A 19120-nucleotide genomic window follows, 5' to 3' on the forward strand; every position below is an offset into this window, starting at 1 on the left:
GGTAGCTAGGGGATTCTTCATGATGGCTCCTCTCCCCCTTTTGTTCTGTTCTGCCCCTTTATATATCTTTTGCATAAGATGGGAATCCTTTGTCCCTCTCTGGGTTCCTACCCCCTCCTTCTCAATGGAAAGACACCAGGTTGAAGATGGATTCCAGTTCAGGTGACATGATCACATGTCACTGCAAGACTTCATTGCCCACTTGCCAGCACACACGTACACAGGAAGACTTACAGGTAAACACATCCATCTGCAGACAATTGTCCTGGTTAATGGGAATCATCAAGATTCCAACCCACCATTAATGGCCCACACTTTGCATAATTACAATAGGCCCTCAGAGTTATATTTCATATTTCTAGTTTCAGATACAAGTGGTACATTTATACATATAGGATGATCACACTCAGTAGATTATAAGCTTTGTAAGGTTTCAGGGTAGCAGCCGTGTTAGTCTGTATCCTCAAAAAGAACAGGAGGACTTGTGGCACCTTAGAGACTAACAAATTTATTAGAGCATAAGCTTATGCCACAAGCACTCCTGTTCTTTTTGAAGCTTTGTAATGATACCTTACAAGAGACCTTTTGCAAGAAGCATATCCCAGTTACATTATATTCACTCATTAGCATATTTTTATAAACCCCTATAGACTGCAACATCCCAGGGGGCTTTTTGTAAAAATGGGGGCTTGCTTTAGTATCTTGGCCAAAATGGTTAGCCCTGCTGGGGGGTGTTAGAGACAGAAAGAATGAGCAGGAGCGCCCAGAGGTGGATTGAGTAAACGGGCTTCTTTATGGCAGTACTTGTTCCCCTCGACCCAATTGTCGAGTAAGCCCCAAATGAGTCACATCACACTGTTTTTATATAAGTTAATACGTAAATTTACTATAATACCCCCCAAAACCCTTATCTGATAATGAGTGCCCATATAATGAATATTAAGAGCTATATACTGAATATAATTATGCTTAATGCTGTGAACGGGGCGGGTATATTATACAGACATTTTTACCTTGAAGATACATTTCTTTGCAGTAACTGTAGCCACAAGTTCCCCTAATCAGCAGTTCACAGGGGAGGGAGGAAGGGGCCATGACCTCGGGTTTATTTGTGTAGCTGGGAAAGGAAAGGAGGCGGGAGATAGCACTTCTTCATACAAGGGTATCCTTCAGACAACCATATTTCTCATGCAACTGCAACGCTTATCTATCCTTAACAAGCAGAAGGGAAGGGAAAGGGGTGGCAACTTTATCTATCAAGCGAAGAGACAGTACCTGCCTGTGCCTTTACTCCCTATTACCAGGATAGCGGACCCCAGGTCTTTACTTAACTCTTACATACCCCAACAGGGAGACTGAGGCATAGGGAGATGAGCAGACACACCCAAGATTGGACAGTTAGCGGTAGTGCCAGGAATACAATGTAGGAGTCTCAGCTCCAAGGCCCCTTACGTTTAACCGCTAGACCATTTCCCCTCCCTGGACTGTTAGCAGAACCCAGGAGTCCTGGCTCCCAGTTCCCTGCTGTAACTACTAGACCCTGCTGCCTTCCTGGAGTTGGGATGAGAATATGACAAACCAGGGAATTCTCTGTTAGCTCACATGCAGTGGGGCTGATCTTTTGGAGCAGGAAGATTTTGAGTTCCATCTAATGCTGCGTAACCCACGACCCCTACTAGATGCACCACACGGTGCAGCCTCGGAAGCTCTCCCCCGGCTGGTGCAGCTGGCATCATTTGCAAACATTAGTGGGATTCAGCCATATTAGTGCATATGTGTTGACAGTAAATACAGCAGTTGCCAACACCCACTTTTCTGTATCCTTGGGTTTCTCTCTCTGTCTTGTTATTGAACAATGAGAACTCGCTGCTTCTCCTGCTGGAACAGACTTTCTGAGCTAAACGCTTTGGGCTCAGCTGCAACCGGCTTTTGTTGGGGTGGGATCTATGGTGGGGTAAGAGTAGGGTTCCCTGCCCTGCTTGGTAGCAGGAGACTATATCAGAGTGAAAGGAATTGACTAGCGTTGCAACGTCACAAACTCTCCCCAACCAATGATGTAACAGCACGGCACCTCCACCTTCTGGATGATGGGCATGCCGGAATGGGGTACGCTCCAGTAAATGGAACCCAAGCAGCAGCAGATATTTTGGAAGCTTTCTCAGACACCTCATGTGGAGGGGGCCTTTCCAAAGGGCTAGGAGGATTATGGTGCCAAACCAGCTAGGAGGATCTCTTGCCTCATACGTAGTTTGTAAGCTCTTTGGGGCAGGGATCATCTTTGTATTCTATGTTTGTACAGCGCCTAGCGCCATGGGGTCCTGGTCCATGACCTGGTCTCCTAGGTGCTACTGCAGTACACATAATACATAATATTAATGGGCTGTGATGGAACTTGTGGGAGCTGGAACACGGTGTAACAGCCTTCTGACACAACACGGTGTAGAGCAGGGGTAGGCAACCTATGGCAAGTGTGCCGAAGGCGGAATGCGAGCTGATTTTCAGTGGCACTTACACTGCCTGGGTCCTGGTCACTGGTCTGGGGGGCTCTGCATTTTAATTTAATTTTAAATGAAGCTTCTTAAACATTTTAAAAACCTTATTTACTTTACATACAACAATAGTTTAGTTCTATATTATAGACTTATAGAAAGAGACCTTCTAAAAAGGTTAAAATGTATTACTGGCACGCAAAATCTTAAATTTGAGTGAATAAATGAAGACTCGGCACACCACTTCTGAAAGGTTGCCGACCCCTGGCATAGAGTGAAGACTGGATGTGCACCCACCGGGATGGCCTGGCCGTGGGGCGTGTGATGACATTTCAAAAAGCAATGGCAACCCAGTGTGATGGGGGAAATGTCACACCGCGATGTGTGGTCAGCCTCGCCGTGTGATACCATGGCACTTTGTCACAGCAGCCATGACATCATAATGTATTGCCAGAAGCCGGGGTTCATGTGATGTGATGGTGGTTTTTTGACGTGATGGGATGTTATGACACGTGATGGGATTCCAACACAATGGGCTGTCATGAGAGTAAACATGATGACATCTTGGTGCAATGACATCTCAGCGTGGCTTGGTGAGATGTCTCACGTCTCACAGTTGCTATGGCAATGAGTGACAGTTGCCATCTGTGGTGAGAGGTTGCGGTCAGAGATGACTCCCGCTCTGCCCCAGGGAGGGCTCAGGTCAGGGCTGACAGGCCCAGGCAGTCACCAAAACTACAACCCCCAGCACCCACCTCTTCCCACACACACACTGCGCCTGGGGCTCTCCTAATGAACTACATCTCCCATGAAGCAGTGCCAGGGCTTCTGGAACTACAATTCCCATGAGCCTCTGCATCTGGGAGATGGCTGAACTACCTTTCCCATGGAGCTGTGGGGGTGATAGGGCCTATATCACCCATGAGGCTTGGGGGGGTTGAGACGGCCCCAGGCTCCATTTCTCAGGGTGCCATATGCCCCCAGGCATCCCCAGACTCCATTTCCCATAGTGCCATATGCCCCCAGGATCACCAGACTACATTTTCCATGGGGCCATGTGCCCCTCAGTTCCCCAGAATAAATGTTTCATAGGGCTATGCACCCCTCAGGACCCCCGGCCTACATTTCCCACAAGGCCCACCAGGCTCCATTGACTACATTTCTCCTGGTGCTGTGAAGCCCCTTGATATTCCTGGACTACATTTCCCATAGTGCCATGCATCACCAGGATTTCTCTCCCCCCCCCCCAGTATCTTTCCCATGACGTCGTGTGCCCCTCAGACTCCCCAGACTACATTTCCCGTGGTGCCATGCGCCCCCTAGGCTCCTTGAACTACATTTCCGATAGTGCTGTGCGCCCCTCAGAGACCCTGGACTACATTTCCCATGGTGCCATGCGCCCCTCAGCCCCCCCCCAAACTACATTTCCCGTGGTGCCGTGCGCCCCTCAGAGACCCTAAACTACATTTCCCATGGTGCTGTGCGCCCCCCAGAGCCAGTGAACTACATCTCCCTTAGCAATCCGGCGGCCTGGCTACGGTGGCCGGTGAGGGGATCGCGTGACGGCGACGGCCGCGAACTGCTCGCCAAGATGGCGGACGAGGAGGGTGAAGGGCTGCAGCGCTCGGCGCCGGCTCCGCACCGCAACGGGGGGGGCGGGCCCGGGGCGGGGGGGCCCCGCGTCGTCCGCATCGTCAAGTCGGAGTCCGGCTACGGCTTCAACGTGCGGGGCCAAGTGAGCGAGGGCGGCCAGCTGCGGAGCATCAACGGGGAGCTGTACGCGCCGCTGCAGCATGTCAGCGCCGTGCTGGGCGGGGGGGCGGCCGACCGCGCCGGGGTGCGCAAGGGGGACCGCATCCTGGAGGTGTGAGTACGGGGGGGCCGGGCGGAGAGAGAGAGAGAGTGGGCGAGCGAGCCGGGGGGGGACTCCTCCCCCCTCAGAGTGACCCCGGGGGGGCGGGGCAGCGGGAGATGGGGGAGGGGCCCCCCCTCCGCACAGAGGGATGGGGGAGGGATGGAGGGGGACCCCTCCCCACCGCCCAGAGGCACCGCGTATTGGGGATGCCAGTGCTTGGGGGCGGGACTGGGCCAGGGGTACCGGGACAATGTGTATTGTGCCGGTGCCGAGACCCATTGAACTTGTGTCTGAGGGAAGCTGCACCCTCCCGCCCGGGGGGGCAGCAGCGCCCCCACACCTATGGACTGGGTCCCTGAAGGGGGAGGGGACCTCTCACCTGCAGGAGAACCAGCCTCAATGGAGCTGAGCTCAGAGAGATGTGTTGGGGCAGGGGGTGGGGAGATTACATACTGGAGCTGGGACGGTGGGTGACCTGGTGGAGGATGACCTCCCCCATCAAAACCCCTTACGCCTTGGGGGAGTGGGGCCCTGGCAAGGGAGGGGTGCCATCTTGGGGGGCATTTAAATGGGGATCCTTTTTTGGGGGGGGGGGGTTGTGGCCCTGAGATCTCTAGGCATATAGGCTGGAGTGCACAAGTCGGGAGCAGGGGGGGACTGCCTGATGGCAGATGGGGAGAGGTGACCTTTCTGAGAAACTGCTCTATGGGAGACCAGCAGGGGAGGGGACCCCCCGGGAGTGTACATGGAGTACCCTGGAGGTGTGTGCAGGGGTGGGGAGACTACAGGATACGGATATGGAGTAGGGCTCTGGGGAGGGGTGGCTGGGGGACAGCAGAAGGGCTCAGAGAGATTTCTGTGGTGTGCAAAGGGGTCTGCATCCTGGGAGGCGGCGGGGGGGGGGGGGGCTTGAGCATATTGCTGTAGGGGAGAGGGTTAATGCCTTCCTTGGGAATGGGAATATGCCTCAACCAGGACAGAGACCCTTCTCTGGGAGAATCTCCCCTCTCCCCACAGAGAGACTGGTGACCCCTGCCCACATAGGGGGATCCTATCCCTCTGGGACTGGAGAGAACATAGGTCAAGGTGCATAAGGGGAATTGCACCCTTGGCAGAGAGAAGGACACCCCCACCCGGGGACTGGAGAGAACATAGGTCAAGGTGCATAAGGGGAATTACACCCTTGGCAGAGAGAAGGATATCTCTCCCAGCACATACTCCCTGTAGAGAAGGGAAAGCCCTCTCTGGAGAGAACCTAGGATATTCTTCCCCACCTGTATGTTTCCAGAATAGGGTTTCAATCCCCCCCAGCCCCTACATGAAGGAGCGAGTGCAGAGGGAGCCACTTTCTGGAGGTGGGACTGATTTTACTTCTCATTTCACATCACTTGGATAATAGTACTGGACTGTCATTGGTTTCTGGTCACTTGCACTGGTCCTATGTAGTGAGGTATTTAAATACAACCCCCAACAAAATCTCTGAATATAAACATTTTTATCTTGAGTCTGATTTTGGAGGGGGAGGGGGCACAACTTAAAATTTGGCCCTAAACTACTAGGCTGTGTCTCCAGTGTTAATTGAGCCTCCTTTATAGCTTGTCCTTGACCCACTGAGATTTTTGAACTGAATTTCCCCCAGCGCATTGTAATTCTTCAGGTGGGTTCTGCGGTGCCTCTGGCTGCTTGTGATTTTTTTCCCCTAATTGTGTTCAGCTGTAAGATAAATTAAAAATACGTAAAGATCAATATGTCTGCAGAGTCAGTTATCTTGAACTACTTATTAAATATGAGTATTTCATAGCAGTAAAAATGCCTTGGTTTCCAGTCTTTGTGGATTTAAGTGTGTGAAGGAGGAGTTGTTTGTTTTGTCCCAGTGGATGGGAAATGTTCTTTCGGGCCCTTGGTTATGTAGGTGTTTTTAACCTGTGCTGGGGGAGCCTTGTATCCACAATGGGCTTTCTGCTGTGTGACCCGAATATTTGTGCTTTGACTTTCCTTCGCAGAGAACATGTACACTCGGTGAATTTTGCAGCTAGAGGATGTATTTAGAAAACCAGTATTTATCGACTGAAGGAATATTTGTATGCGTTACAGGACGCTGAGTCTAAAATCCTCCACCTCCTCGTGCTCCCTGTGGAAAACACTAAAGAGAATTGAATGTTTAAAATTATTGAAATAGGTTTAGAGGCTATGGGCTGGCTTTGGGGTTTGATCCCTGGGAGCCAAGGATTTGCTCTTTGACCAGGTTACTTGTGGGCAGATCCTCACTTGGTATAAATTGTCCAGTGGAGCTAGGACAGTTTACACCAGTTCAGGATCTGACCCCTAGTTTCTTTCACGTGGCAACATGTGGTTTAGTGGTTAGAGCAGAGGCTTGTGAAGCAAGATTTCTAGTGAGCTCTGCTCCAGCTCTTGAAAGGCCATGTAGTCTAATGGCTAGAGCAGAGGACTGAGTCTGGACTCCTGGGTTCTATTCCCATCTATTGGAGAGTCTGTAGAATAGAAGGCAGAGCAGAGAACTGGGACTTGGGACTCCCGTGTCTGGCTCTGCCACTGACAGTGTGTGTGATCTTGGGACAAATCACTTTCATCTCTCCTAGTGTCTCTGTTGCAGCACTGGTGAAATAGGAGGGTCTCCAGTGCGAGAAAGCAAATATCAGATCTTACTTTTGTTAACTTAGGTGCATAAATCGGCACCCTAAAAGGTGACTTGTTCCTGATTGCATTTCGTCAGCATGGAACAGAGGATCCTATGTCTCTTCACACTCAGCCATGTTATCGCTGGATCCAACCCCTGGAAGTAATTCTAGTATTGCAGCAAGTTGGAGGAGAAAACAATAAAACTGACTCCAGAAATAGCATTGATTTCCCTTCCTCTCCACAGAAGCACAATGGTGGGGTTCCCTGGGACTTGGGAGGCACACATTTGTACTAAGTGTGCTGCTGTTTGCTGATTTGGGGGCACACCGAATCCAGTGCTTTCTAGTATGTTGACTCCGAATAAGTCATTCATTCCATTATAGTGTAACCTGCTCTTAAAGTTAATTTCTGCAGAGGCTCATCTGACGCTGCAGAGATAGCACTGGTAGAGATGGACTGTTTTCAGACTTGGGTGTCGAAGCTAACTCATACTTAACCACAGGGGTTCTGGAATGCCACTTAAAGTGCATGTGTGAGGAGCTATAGATTTGCACCCCCCATGCGCCTGACTTCCCTGCCCATGGACCCCTATATCCGCCCCTTCCAAATTTGAAGAAGTGGTGGTGTGAGCTGGTGTGCAGGGTTGCAGTGCCACACAGTTTGACCCAGCCAAAAAGTGGTTAAGCCATGGTCCGGATGGCCCCCCTGCCCTCCTTCCCAGCCTCCATGGCCTGTGATTAGGCAAATAAATAAGGATCCTGAGGCGGAATAGGAATTGTTAAGTGCTGACCATCCCTAAAAATCAGGCCATTTGTTTAGGTGTCTAAATGCATCTGTGTTTGCAAATACTTATGTAGTGTTTCGCATCTTCAAAAGCACTGAAACTGTGTGCTTCCGAGATGGGCTTTATTGGAACTCACATAAGTTGAGGCAAATTCCCTGCGATTGACCTATAACAAAGCAAAGTAACGTTCTTTTAGAACATGAAGCTTGGAGGAGGTCTCTTGGGCCCTGTTCCTAGGGTGACCAGACAGCAAGTGTGAAAAATTGGGACAGAGGGTGGGGGGTAATAGGAGCCTATATAAGAAAAAGCCCCTAATATCAGGACTGTCCCTATAAAATCGGGACATCTGGTCACCCTACCTGTTCCCAGCTTTTCCACTTTCTTGCTGTGTGGTCTTGATCAAGAGAGACAAGGTGGGTGAGGTGAATCTTTTATGGGACCCAGCATCTGTCCAGTAAAACAGAAGTTGGTCCAATAAAAAAATATTGCTTCACCCACCTTGGGGGTGTCTAATAGCCTGGGACTGACATGGCTACAACAACACAGCATACATGGTCCTGATCACATCATTTCACTTTTTTGTGCCTTAGCTTATCTATCTGTAAAAGTGATATAAAACGTAAATACAGTGGGTACCATTTAAAACAGGAGATCTAGCGCATGGGGTCGTTAATTTTCTGCAGTATTCCTCATTCAAAGAATAGGGAATTCTGTAGTAAAGAGAAATACTGGGGTGCAGTATTCATCCATTCTTAGGTGTAAGCTTTTTGGAGTAGGGACCATCGTTTTGTTCTGTCTTTGTAGAGCACCTAGTGCAATTGGCTCCATCACAATAAAAATATTTTGTATGGCATCTCTGTGGGATTGTGAGGCTTAACATTTGTAAACTATTTTGCAATCTCTGGGTAAGCATTATGCATGTCTGACGTTTCTCAACAGTGTCTAATTGTGTTTTCTATGCTTGTTATAAAGCTCTTAACTGCATGATACTCTGGTATGAATCTCCCCCTTGTAACTTCTAGCTCAAAATGCTTGGTTTTGAAAGCTGACATTGCAGCATAATGACTATGAAATGCCTCTCTAATCTTCTTAGCATGTTGTCTGTTTGTGGGAGTTGAGGGCACTGAAGGCAGACAAAGAAAGCAAATTTAGTTCCTTGATTATCACCTTGAATGACAGTCATAACGAATCTTTTTTAAAAAACGTCTCTCACAGGTGTGCAAATCACTGGTTACAGCAAAGCTTGCTTGAGATGATCTAATAGATTCAGAAGGAGTCAAGTTTTAAGTATCAGTGAGCCACGTGTGGAAGAATTGCCTGGTGGTTAAGTCATTGGCCAAAGCTAAATTCAGTTCATAGCTCTGCCACAGATAGGAACGCTAGCAATTGGCTTACCAGATCCAACTGATGGTCCATCTGTGCTGGTGCCTGTCTCCCAACAGTACTTGCCACTTCAAAGGAATATGCAAAATAGATTGAAGTGGGCATTTATTGAATAATCCTCCTAGAAGAAAAATTTCCCTTGGAGTTTGGTTTATGCCGTGACACACACAGGTGAAGAATAATTTAATCTCCTTCTCAGTTCCCTGTCTCTAATATGGGGATAATACTTTCCTGCCTGATAGGGTGTTTTATGGATGAATCTGTTAATGTTGGAGGTGTTCAGATACTATGGTAATTTGGGACTAGAGGAGCACTTAGAGAAAATATTTTGGGTGTTCTACTAATTGACTTTTCCAGTTATGCCTCTGGGATGTTAACAGCCAAATAAATTACTCATAATAGGTGAGAAATTATACATGTCTGCAGGTTATTTAAAGACCTGAGTAATAGATTGGGGACTTGTACCAACGCCTCTGGGCTTGGCTGGACCTATATATGTGGGTGCACACACGCTTCTGTTTTCTCAGTGCTGTCACATAAAAAGACTAGCTCCTTCTTGTTCGAATGAGATTAAACTCATCTCGTTGCTCTGAAGTCTAATTTTGTGCATGGACTTGAGGCACAGAAAGCTGATTCTGATTTGGAAAAGTACAGACGCTGTCTCTAGAAAAACAAGGAGGCAGCTGTGTGTGCTGCTTTTTCAGAGTTTTACTGCTTGCCGAGAGGGCAAATTGCCAGAAAATCACCTTACGAAATGGTCAGCAGGCTGAGCTAGGCAGAACTCTCTTTTCCGAGCCCTGCAGGTCTCAGCTTTAGTGCTCAATATTGTGGTCATGTTATATTATAGCTCACCAAGTACTTGAATGAACATTCCCTGATTATACCTCACTTTCTCCTTGAAATTTTGCAGCTCAGAGTCTTGGCAACTTTTTAAAAGTCTTCCTGTAATTTTAGCTGATGAGACGCTGGAGAACATACTAGTGCTTTACGCAGTTACAGTTCTAGTGCTCAATTCCAGGCCTGTGAATGTATAAAATGAATAAGAGGGATGCGTGGTTTTCCGTTTTACCAGGAGATTGATTCAGCATTTTCCTCTGAGTGGTTGCTGTTAGTCCTGTATCGCTTGAAAGACTCCTCCACTTGTAAGTCTGTATGCATAACGACTTGCACAGTGCATTAAGTCTGATTGTTTTGCCTTCTTTGTTTCCTGTAAGGATACAAAACCAAAATCCTTCTCAACACCAGCTGATTGACTTTCTTCCTCAACATATTTCACTGTTTGTATATTGCTGTGACAGTTTGTTTTTGTCTTTCTAGCAGTGTTTATAAATCCGCTCTAATGAAGGATTCTTGCTTTATGGGCTTTTCATCAAGGGTACAATTGAAAAGCTCATGCATGTATCCATCCCATCTGACATAAAATTTCCATAGTATATTTAAACAAAATCCATGTGTGTGACTAATAGCACCTGAGATTACTGAAGCTGAAATAATTTATAGCTACTTTTCACCACTTGTTCAGAATTTTGCATTTCCTGCAGGTTGAAAAAATGGAAGTATAGGTTGGTCAGTTTCCCTTGTGTTTAGTCAGTTTCACTCTCTGGTTCTGGTATAGTAGGACAGTGGAGGAATTTTTTTTTTTAAAACATAAGAGCGCTTAGAAAAACATATTTCATACTAGGATTGAAATGTTTATATACAAAGCCTGAACCGTAGGCTGAACGCTAATTGTGTCCTTTTTAAACTAGCAATATTCCAGTACTTTGCTACTTTACTGTATGCCATACGGTAGTAATAAATGAAGAAGCTGGCGGGATGTGTGTCTCTACTTATTTGTATGGTGTCATAGGGTCTGGGCTATGCCCCAGCCTGTAAGTAGTCTTCCTGGAGTGACCCTTTACTATGCTGGGCCCCAAGGACCCACACAGATCCACAGAGGCAGGCCCGTGGACTCCAAGACTGGTTCTTTAGCTCCAGCGTTCCCTGTCTCTCTCTCTCTCTCTCCATGGCTCCCTGGAGTGAATCCAGTCAAGCCAAACTCCTACGGGAGGCTTGTACTGGGCCTGCACCGTGCTCTCAGGGAGTATTTACAGCGACACAGGCAGCCTTTTTCGGAACAAGGGAACCATTGATAAATCACCTGGCTACAGAATCTGAATGTCCTTGGGGTAGCACAGAGAGGCAGAAGTTATGCCATAGTCCACTCTGGTTAAACCAGTGCCCTGATGAGCCAGCCAAGCTGTGATGGACTCCACCTCTGGCTCTCGTCCCGTGTTCCCTCTTTATCTCCCCAGCTCCAGGCTCCTGAGTCCCTCCAAAAGGGTCTCCCGTCCTCCAGTCACCTGACACCTTGTTCTCCAGCTCAGTCCCCAGTCCAGCCTGTGGGGGTTTCCTGCTGTTAGGTGTTCAGTCCTTGGGGCAGTGGCATGGAGAAATGTTCAGGAGGTGTGACAGTCTCTTCCCATTCTGTATGTGTGAAACTGATTGTTCCTTCCTAAGTGGAGCACTTTGCATTTGTCTTTATTAAATTTCATCCTGTTTACCTCAGACCATTTCTCCAATTTGTCCAGATCATTTTGAATTATGACCCTATCCTCCAAAGCAGTTGCAATTCCTCCCAGTTTGGTATCGTCTGCAAACTTAATAAGCGGACTTCCTATGCCAATATCTAAGTCGTTGATGAAGATGTTGAACAGAGCCAGTCCCAAAACAGATCCTTGCGGAACCCCAATTGTTATACCTTTCCAGCAGGATTGGGAGCCATTAATAACTACTCTCTGAGTACGGTTATCCAGCCAGTTATGCACCCACCTTATAGTAGCCCCGTCTAAATTGTATTTGCTTAGTTTATTGATAAGAATATCATGCAAGACAGTATCAAATGCCTTACTAAAGTCTAGGTATACCACATCCACTGCTTCTCCCTTATCCGCAAGACTCGTTATCCTATCAAAGAAAGCTATCAGATTGGTTTGACATGATTTGTTCTTTACAAATCTGTGCTGGCTATTCCCTATCACCTTACCACCTTCCAAGTGTTTGCAGATGATTTCCTTAATTACTTGCTCCATTATCTTCTCTGGCACAGAAGTTAAACTAACTGGTCTGTAGTTTCCTGGGTTGTTTTTATTTCCCTTTTTATAGATGGGCACTATATTTGCCCTTTTCCAGTCTTCTGGACTCTCTCCTGTCTCCCATGATTTTCCAAAGATAATAGCTAGAGGCTCAGATACCTCCTTTATTAGCTCCTTGAGTATTCTAGGATGCATTTCATCTGGCCCTGGTGACTTGCAGGCATCTAACTTTTTAAAGTGATGTTTAACTTGTTCTTTTTTTATTTTATCTTCTAAACCTACCCCCTTCCCATTAGCATTCACTGTTAGGCATTCCTTCAGACTTCCCGGTGAAGACCAAAACACAGACATGAGAAGTCATTCTTCCGCGGTACTCTGTGCTGGTTAGGCCTCAACTGGAGTATTGTGTCCAGTTCTGGGCACCGCATTTCAAGAAAGATGTGGAGAAATTGGAGAGGGTCTAGAGAAGAGCAACAAGAATGATTAAAGGTCTAGAGAATATGACCTATGAAGGAAGGCTGAAAGAATTGGGTTTGTTTAGTTTGGAAAAGAGAAGACTGAGAGGGGATATGATAGCAGTTTTCAGGTATCTAAAAGGGTGTCATAAGGAGGAGGGAGAAAACTTGTTCATCTTAGCCTCTAAGGATAGAACAAGAAGCAATGGGCTTAAACTGCAGCAAGGGAGGTTTAGGTTGGATATTAGGAAAAAGTTCCTAACTGTCAGGGTGGTTAAACACTGGAATAAATTGCCTAGGGAGGTTGTGGAATCTCCATCTCTGGAAATATGTAAGAGTAGGTTAGATAAATGTCTATCAGGGATGGTCTAGACAGTATTAGTCCTGCCGTGAGAGCAGGGGACTGGACTTGACCTCACAAGGTCCCTTCCAGTCCTAGAATCTATGAATCTGTCACTCGAGTGTGAATAAATCACCACCCTGAGTAACATAAGTTACACCCACATAGACCTTCTCCAGCCAACATAGCTACTGCCGCTTGTGGGGGCTGGAGTAGTTAAGACGACAGCAGAGCTCTTGCCCATTGGCTTAGAGTGGCTACATGAGAGAGCTTACAGTGGAGCAGCTGCATTGGTGGAGTTGCGCCGTTGTAAATACTCTAGTGTAGCCGGGCACTAAGACTACAAATGCTATGCTGGTAGAGGTGTACTGCCATAGCCCCCTAGTGTAGACACAGCTTATGCTGATGGAAGGAGTTCTTCTATCAGCATAATAATACCACTTCCCCAAATGACATTGTTTATGCTGACAGAGGCAGATTTCTGTTGGCATAACTGTGTCTACACTGTGGATTTTGCTAGCATAGCTGTGTTGGATGGGCGTGTGGTTATTTCACACCCTGACTGATAGAGCTATACTGACAAATTCTATAGTGTAGACCTGGACTAAATGATATTCTTCCCTTATTGGTGTGATTCTTTGTTTGCTTGTATAAGCTGAAAGAAAGTAATTGCTGTTCAGTTTCCAGAATGGATATCAAGCTTTATTTCTTAAGTGTCCAAAAATACTTGCCCCCTTTAGTAAGACACAGTCTTCATTTGCCTAGTTAATTCTTACTCATTTTATAGCAATATTTGTTTTTAAAGCCTTTCGAAATGTTAGCACGAGTTTTTGTGTGTACTTCAAAACCTTTCTCACTAGCATTAATTTAAAGTCTTTTTTATTGCTTCCAAAACCGCAACAGAAGAATGGGAACTGTATCATAGGCTAGTGCCGAGCCTGTTAATACACACGGAGCTGTTAGAACTTCCTTAAAGTGGCATGAGAAGCTTGTATGAAAACAATTACAAAATGATCCAGGCTCTTTTCTCAGTGTGAGGAAGATAGCAGCAGTGGTAAAGTCAGTGGACTTTAATTTGCTTATGCTGTCTCTACTTAATGAGTATTTATCTTACTCGAAGAATGTTAAAACTAGGACTTGATTTTCAGCTGGAAAAGAGAAAGGTCAGCATACAAATGCTTCCCTTCATTAGGCGCATACTAGAGATGGGAAATAGTGATTAGGTTCTAACTGAGCGGCCAGGGCAGGGTTATGTTCTGTTGTTTGTTCTCCAGTGCTCTATCCAGCCTAGTTCTAACGGTCTCAAGTCATGAGGCTTCCATTTAGGCCAGGTCTACACTAAAAAGTTAGGTTGACTGAGTTGTGTTGCTCAGGGGTGTAAAAAAAAAAAATCTACCCCCCTGAGTGTTGGAGTTAAACCAACCTAACCCTGGGTGTAGACAATGCTGGGGTGATGGAAGAATTCTTCTGCTGACCTAGCTACTACCTCTCAGGGAGGTGGATTAACTACCGTGGTTGGAGAATCCTTCCCATTGCTGTACTGAGTGTCTACACCAGTGGTTCTCAACCTATTTACCATGTTGGTCTGCATATGCAGCTCTGTCTGGGTTATGTGGGCCGCATCCACACAATATATATACTACCTGTATGGCCCTGAGGCTGTCACGTGGGCCGCAGCTGTGTGCTGATTGGGCCACAAGCGGCCCACAGGTTGAGAACCACTGCTCTACACTGACGCGCTACAGCAGAGCAGCTACAGTTGTTGTACTGTGGTGTTCCTAGTGAAGACATAGCTTAAGGCCATGTCTACATGTACAGCGCTACTACGGCTCTCCCATCGGCATAAAAAACCCCACCTCCGCGAATGGCAGAAGCTACGTTGGCATGAGAAGCTCTCCTGCAGACTTAGCGCCGTGCACACCAATGTTTATGTCAGTTTAACTCAAAGGGGTGGTTTATTCACACCTGAGCTACATAAATTATGCCAACATAGGCTGTTGTGTAGAGATAGCCTTAGAGACTATTTCCACTATCTGAAACATTACTGTTTAGATTGTAAGTTCTTTGGGGTAGAGCCATGTATATGTTACTGGGGTGGGGCTTTACACAGAGAAAAATAGTCAAGCCGATAAGAGAGACCAGCTCTCCATTTCCCCAGGAATTTTGGCGTTTAATTCCTGTGGTGAGGAAGACCTGGTAACGTAACAATATCCAGGGATAAAAGTTAGGGCTGTCGATTAATTGCAGTTAATTCACATGATTAACTCCAAAAAAAAATTAATCGCAACTTTAATCGCACTGTTAAACAATAGAATACCAACTGAAATTTTCATATTTATTGTATTCTGTGTTGTAATTGAAATCAGTGTATTTTTTATTACAAATATTTGAATTGTAAAAATAAACAAAAGAAACAGTATTTTTCAATTCACCTCATACAAGTACTGTAGTGCAATCTCTTTGTCATGAAAGTGTAACTTACAAATGTAGAATTTTTTGGTTACATAACTGCACTCAAAGACAAAAAAAAATGTAAAACTTCACAGCATACAAGTCCACTCAGTCCTACTTCTTGTTCAGCCAATCGCTAAGACAAACAAGTTTGTTTATATTGACGGGAGATAATGCTGCCCTCTTCTTATTTAGAATGTCACCAGAAAGTGAGAAGAGACATTTGCTTTGCATGGCACTTTTGAGGCTGGCATTGCAAGGTATTTACGTGCCAGATATGTTTAACATTCGTATGCCCCTTCATGTTTTGGCTCACGCTGATAACGCTCATTTAAAAAAAATGCATTAATTAAATTTGTGACTGAACTCCTTGGGGGAGAATTGTATGTCCCCAGCTCTGTTTTACCCGGATTCTGCCATATATTTCATGTTATAGCAGTTTCGGATGATGACCCAGCACATGTTGTTCATTTTAAGAACGCTTTTTCACTGCAGATTTCACAAAACGCAAAGAAGGTACCAATGTGAGATTTCAACCCAAGGTTTAAGAATCTGAAGTGCCTTCCAAAATCTGATCGGGACGAGGTGTAGAGCATGCTTTCAGAAGTCTTAAAAGAGCAACACTCCGATGCGGAAACTACAGAACCCGAACCACCAAAAAAGAAAATCAACCTTGAGCTAGTGGCATCTGATTTCAGATAATGAAAATGAACATGTCGGTCTGCATTGCTTTGGATTATTATTGAGTAGAACCCGTCATCAGCATGGACGCATGTCCCCTGGAATGGTGGTTGAAGCATGAAGGTACATTTGAATCTTTAGTGCATCTGGCACGTAAATACCTTGCGATTCCGGCTACAACAGTGCCATGCGAACGCCTGTTCTCACTTTCAGATGACATTGTAAATAAGAAACGGGCAGCATTATCTCCTGCAAATGTAAACAAACTTGTTTGTCTGAGCGATTGGCTTAACAAGAAGTAGGACTGAGTGGACTTGCGGGCTCTAAAATTTTACATTGTTTTATTTTTGAATGCAGTTTTTTGTACATAATTCTACATTTGTAAGTTCAACTTTCATGGTAAAGAGATTGCACTACAGTACTTGTATTAGGTGAATTGAAAAGTACTATTTCTGTTTTTTTAGAGTGCAAATACTTGTAATCAAAAATAATATAAAGTGAGCACTGTACACTTTGTAATGGAAATCAATGTGTTTGAAAATATAGAAAACATCCAAAAATATTTAAATAAATGGTATTCTGTTATTGTTTAACAGTGCGATTAATTTTTTTGACAGCCCTAATAAAAATTCATCTGAGATGGCAATCTGCTTACGAGAGCCAGGTTGGCTCACCCTGCACAACCCTTTGTGAAGTGCCTAGTTCCTGATGGACCACTTGCCAGTATGTCATCACAGATCAAAATAACGTTTTTGAAAAGGATCTGTGCTTTTACTTCTCAGTGGTGCTTCTTTAGAGCTGTTTACTGTTTGAAATTCTTTGAAGGGCAGAGACCAGTTATGAAGTTGAATCTGTAGGATTCAATAGAGGTGAAGACTTGAATTTTCACTACATCCCCTTCCCCAGCCTACTTGAAATTTTGAAAGGGACTTCCTTTCTCTCATCTGTTTGGGTTGTGTCAGCTCTTAGAGCAGGAGCAGGCAAACATTTTGGCCTGAGGGCTACATCGGGTTTCTGAAATTGTATGGAGGGCCAGTTAGAGGAGGCTGTGCCTCTCCCAAACAGCCAGGGGTGGCCAGCCCCCCTCCCCCATCCGAGCCCCCCCCCGCTTCTTGCCCCCTGATGGCCCCCCCCGAGACTCCTGCCCCATCCAACCCCCCTGTCCCCTGAAGGCCCCTGCCCCATATACCCCCTCCTTGTCTCCTGACTGCCCCCCACCGCCCCCATTCATCTCCCCTGTTTCCTGCCCTCTGACCGCCCTGACCCCTATCCACATCCCCACCCCCTGACCACCCAACTCCCCTGCCCTCTGTCCAACCCCCCCTGCTCCCTGCCCCCTTACCGCGCTGCCTGGAGCACCAGTTGTTGGTGGTGCTACATCCGCGCTGCCCAGAGCACCAGGACAGGCAGCCGCGCCGCCCGGCTGGAGCCAGCCACACCACAGAGCTCTGCAGCCGCGCTGCCCAGCAAGAACTCGCAGCCCCGCCGCCCAGAGCATTGCGCCGGCGGCGCGGTGAGCTGAGACTGCGGGGGAGGGGCCGGGGGTGAGCCTCTTGGGCCAGGAGCTCAGGGGCCAGGCAGGAGGGTCCCGCAGGCCAGGGCCGTAGTTTGCCCACCCCTGTCTTAGAGGCAGGGCTGTCTGTGCTTATACAGCGCCCCGCACACCTGGGGCCCCAGTACTGGTGCCTCTAGGCACTACTACTAAAATCTGCTGCTGTAAGTCTGTATTGCGCTGTCTAGTAGGTGAATTGTGCCATACAATTGAAGTCCTTAACTCAAAGTGCTAGATCAGGGGTGTCCAACCTGAGCCTGAGAAGGAGCCAGAATTTACCAATGTACATTGCCAAAGAACCTAATAATACGTCAGCAGCCCCCCCTGCTCCCAGCACCTCCCGCCCACAGGCAGCCCCGTTGATCAGCGCCTCCCCATCCCTTCCCCCACACCTCCCGATCAGCTGTTTTGTGCAGGATGCTCTGGGGAGGAGGGGGAGGAGCAAGGGCACGGCAGCCTCAGGGGAGGGGGTGGGAAGGGGTGGAGTGGGGGCAGGGCCCGTGGCAGAGCCAGGGATTGCGTGGTGAGCACCCCCTGGCACACTGGAAAGTTGGCGCCTGTCGCTCCAGAGTCGGTGCCTATACCAGGAGCCGCATATTAACTTCTAAAGAGCCGCACGTGGCTCTGGAGCCACGGGTTAGCCACCCCTGTGCCAGATGTTTGAGGATAGGAACTGGTACAGTCCACAGCAGACTGGTGAGATCTTTATGGGCAGAAGGGGTCCGTTAGCGAAGGAGGGTGATCAGTGAATGTTATTTAGTCAGTTGTTTCTGGACTTCACAGTGGCCTTTGGAAGGGGGAAGTCAGGACTCCAGCTTGGGTAAGAGTGTGAGAGGCGTAGGGGGAAAGAGGTGCAAATGATTGAGTTTCTGTCTCAGAGGCTGATGCAGCAGTTGTGGGGAAAGGCCTGTTACATTGCTACAGGGTGATTCAGCTTCGTGTCCAGCAGAGGCCTCTCCTGAGGAGGCCGCTGATCTGTATGGTTACTGTCCTTGTTATCTATAGTGTCAAGATTATCGCTCTTTCCACCCCACTGTTAGCAACCTGCTCCCATTATTATAATAAAAGAACGTTGTGTGACTGGACTCCTGACTCTGCACTTCAAAACAAATCTATTAACGGGGAGAGATTTTAGTGAGGCGGATTGGTCTTAAGGGGCAGGCAGTGAGTGTGAATGGCTTGCTAGTGATTCACTGAATTTTATGGGACTTTTAATATTTCTTGAAAGACAGACCTACTTGGAAGAATTCTGAATCTTGGATAGAGCCAGAATCACACACGCTGCAAGTCAGGTGTCAAGAACAGAAAGAGGCGAGGGACTGGGGTGGGGAAGAGTCCTCTGTTAACATGAACAGAACCCATGAAATTGTGGTGAGAGTAACAGTACTGCTGGCTCAGCTCCTTAGAAAGAGGTGA

General features: G+C 47.1%; 1 protein-coding gene across 2 annotated transcripts in view; it reads left to right on the top strand.

Annotated features, from left to right (window-relative positions):
* The first annotated feature begins 4065 nt into the window (after window positions 1-4065).
* The window catches only part of SNX27 (sorting nexin 27), a 58750-nt gene continuing 43695 nt past the window's right edge, over window positions 4066-19120 (top strand). For both annotated transcript variants that reach the window (XM_034756317.1, XM_034756318.1), the window contains exon 1: window positions 4066-4355. In XM_034756317.1, coding sequence (XP_034612208.1) covers window positions 4081-4355 — 275 coding nt within the window. In that variant the 5' untranslated portion in view covers window positions 4066-4080. The remainder of the gene's footprint in view (window positions 4356-19120) is intronic.

Source organism: Trachemys scripta, chromosome 24, assembly GCF_013100865.1.
Source record: "Trachemys scripta elegans isolate TJP31775 chromosome 24, CAS_Tse_1.0, whole genome shotgun sequence".
Classification (NCBI taxonomy): Eukaryota; Metazoa; Chordata; order Testudines; family Emydidae; genus Trachemys; species Trachemys scripta.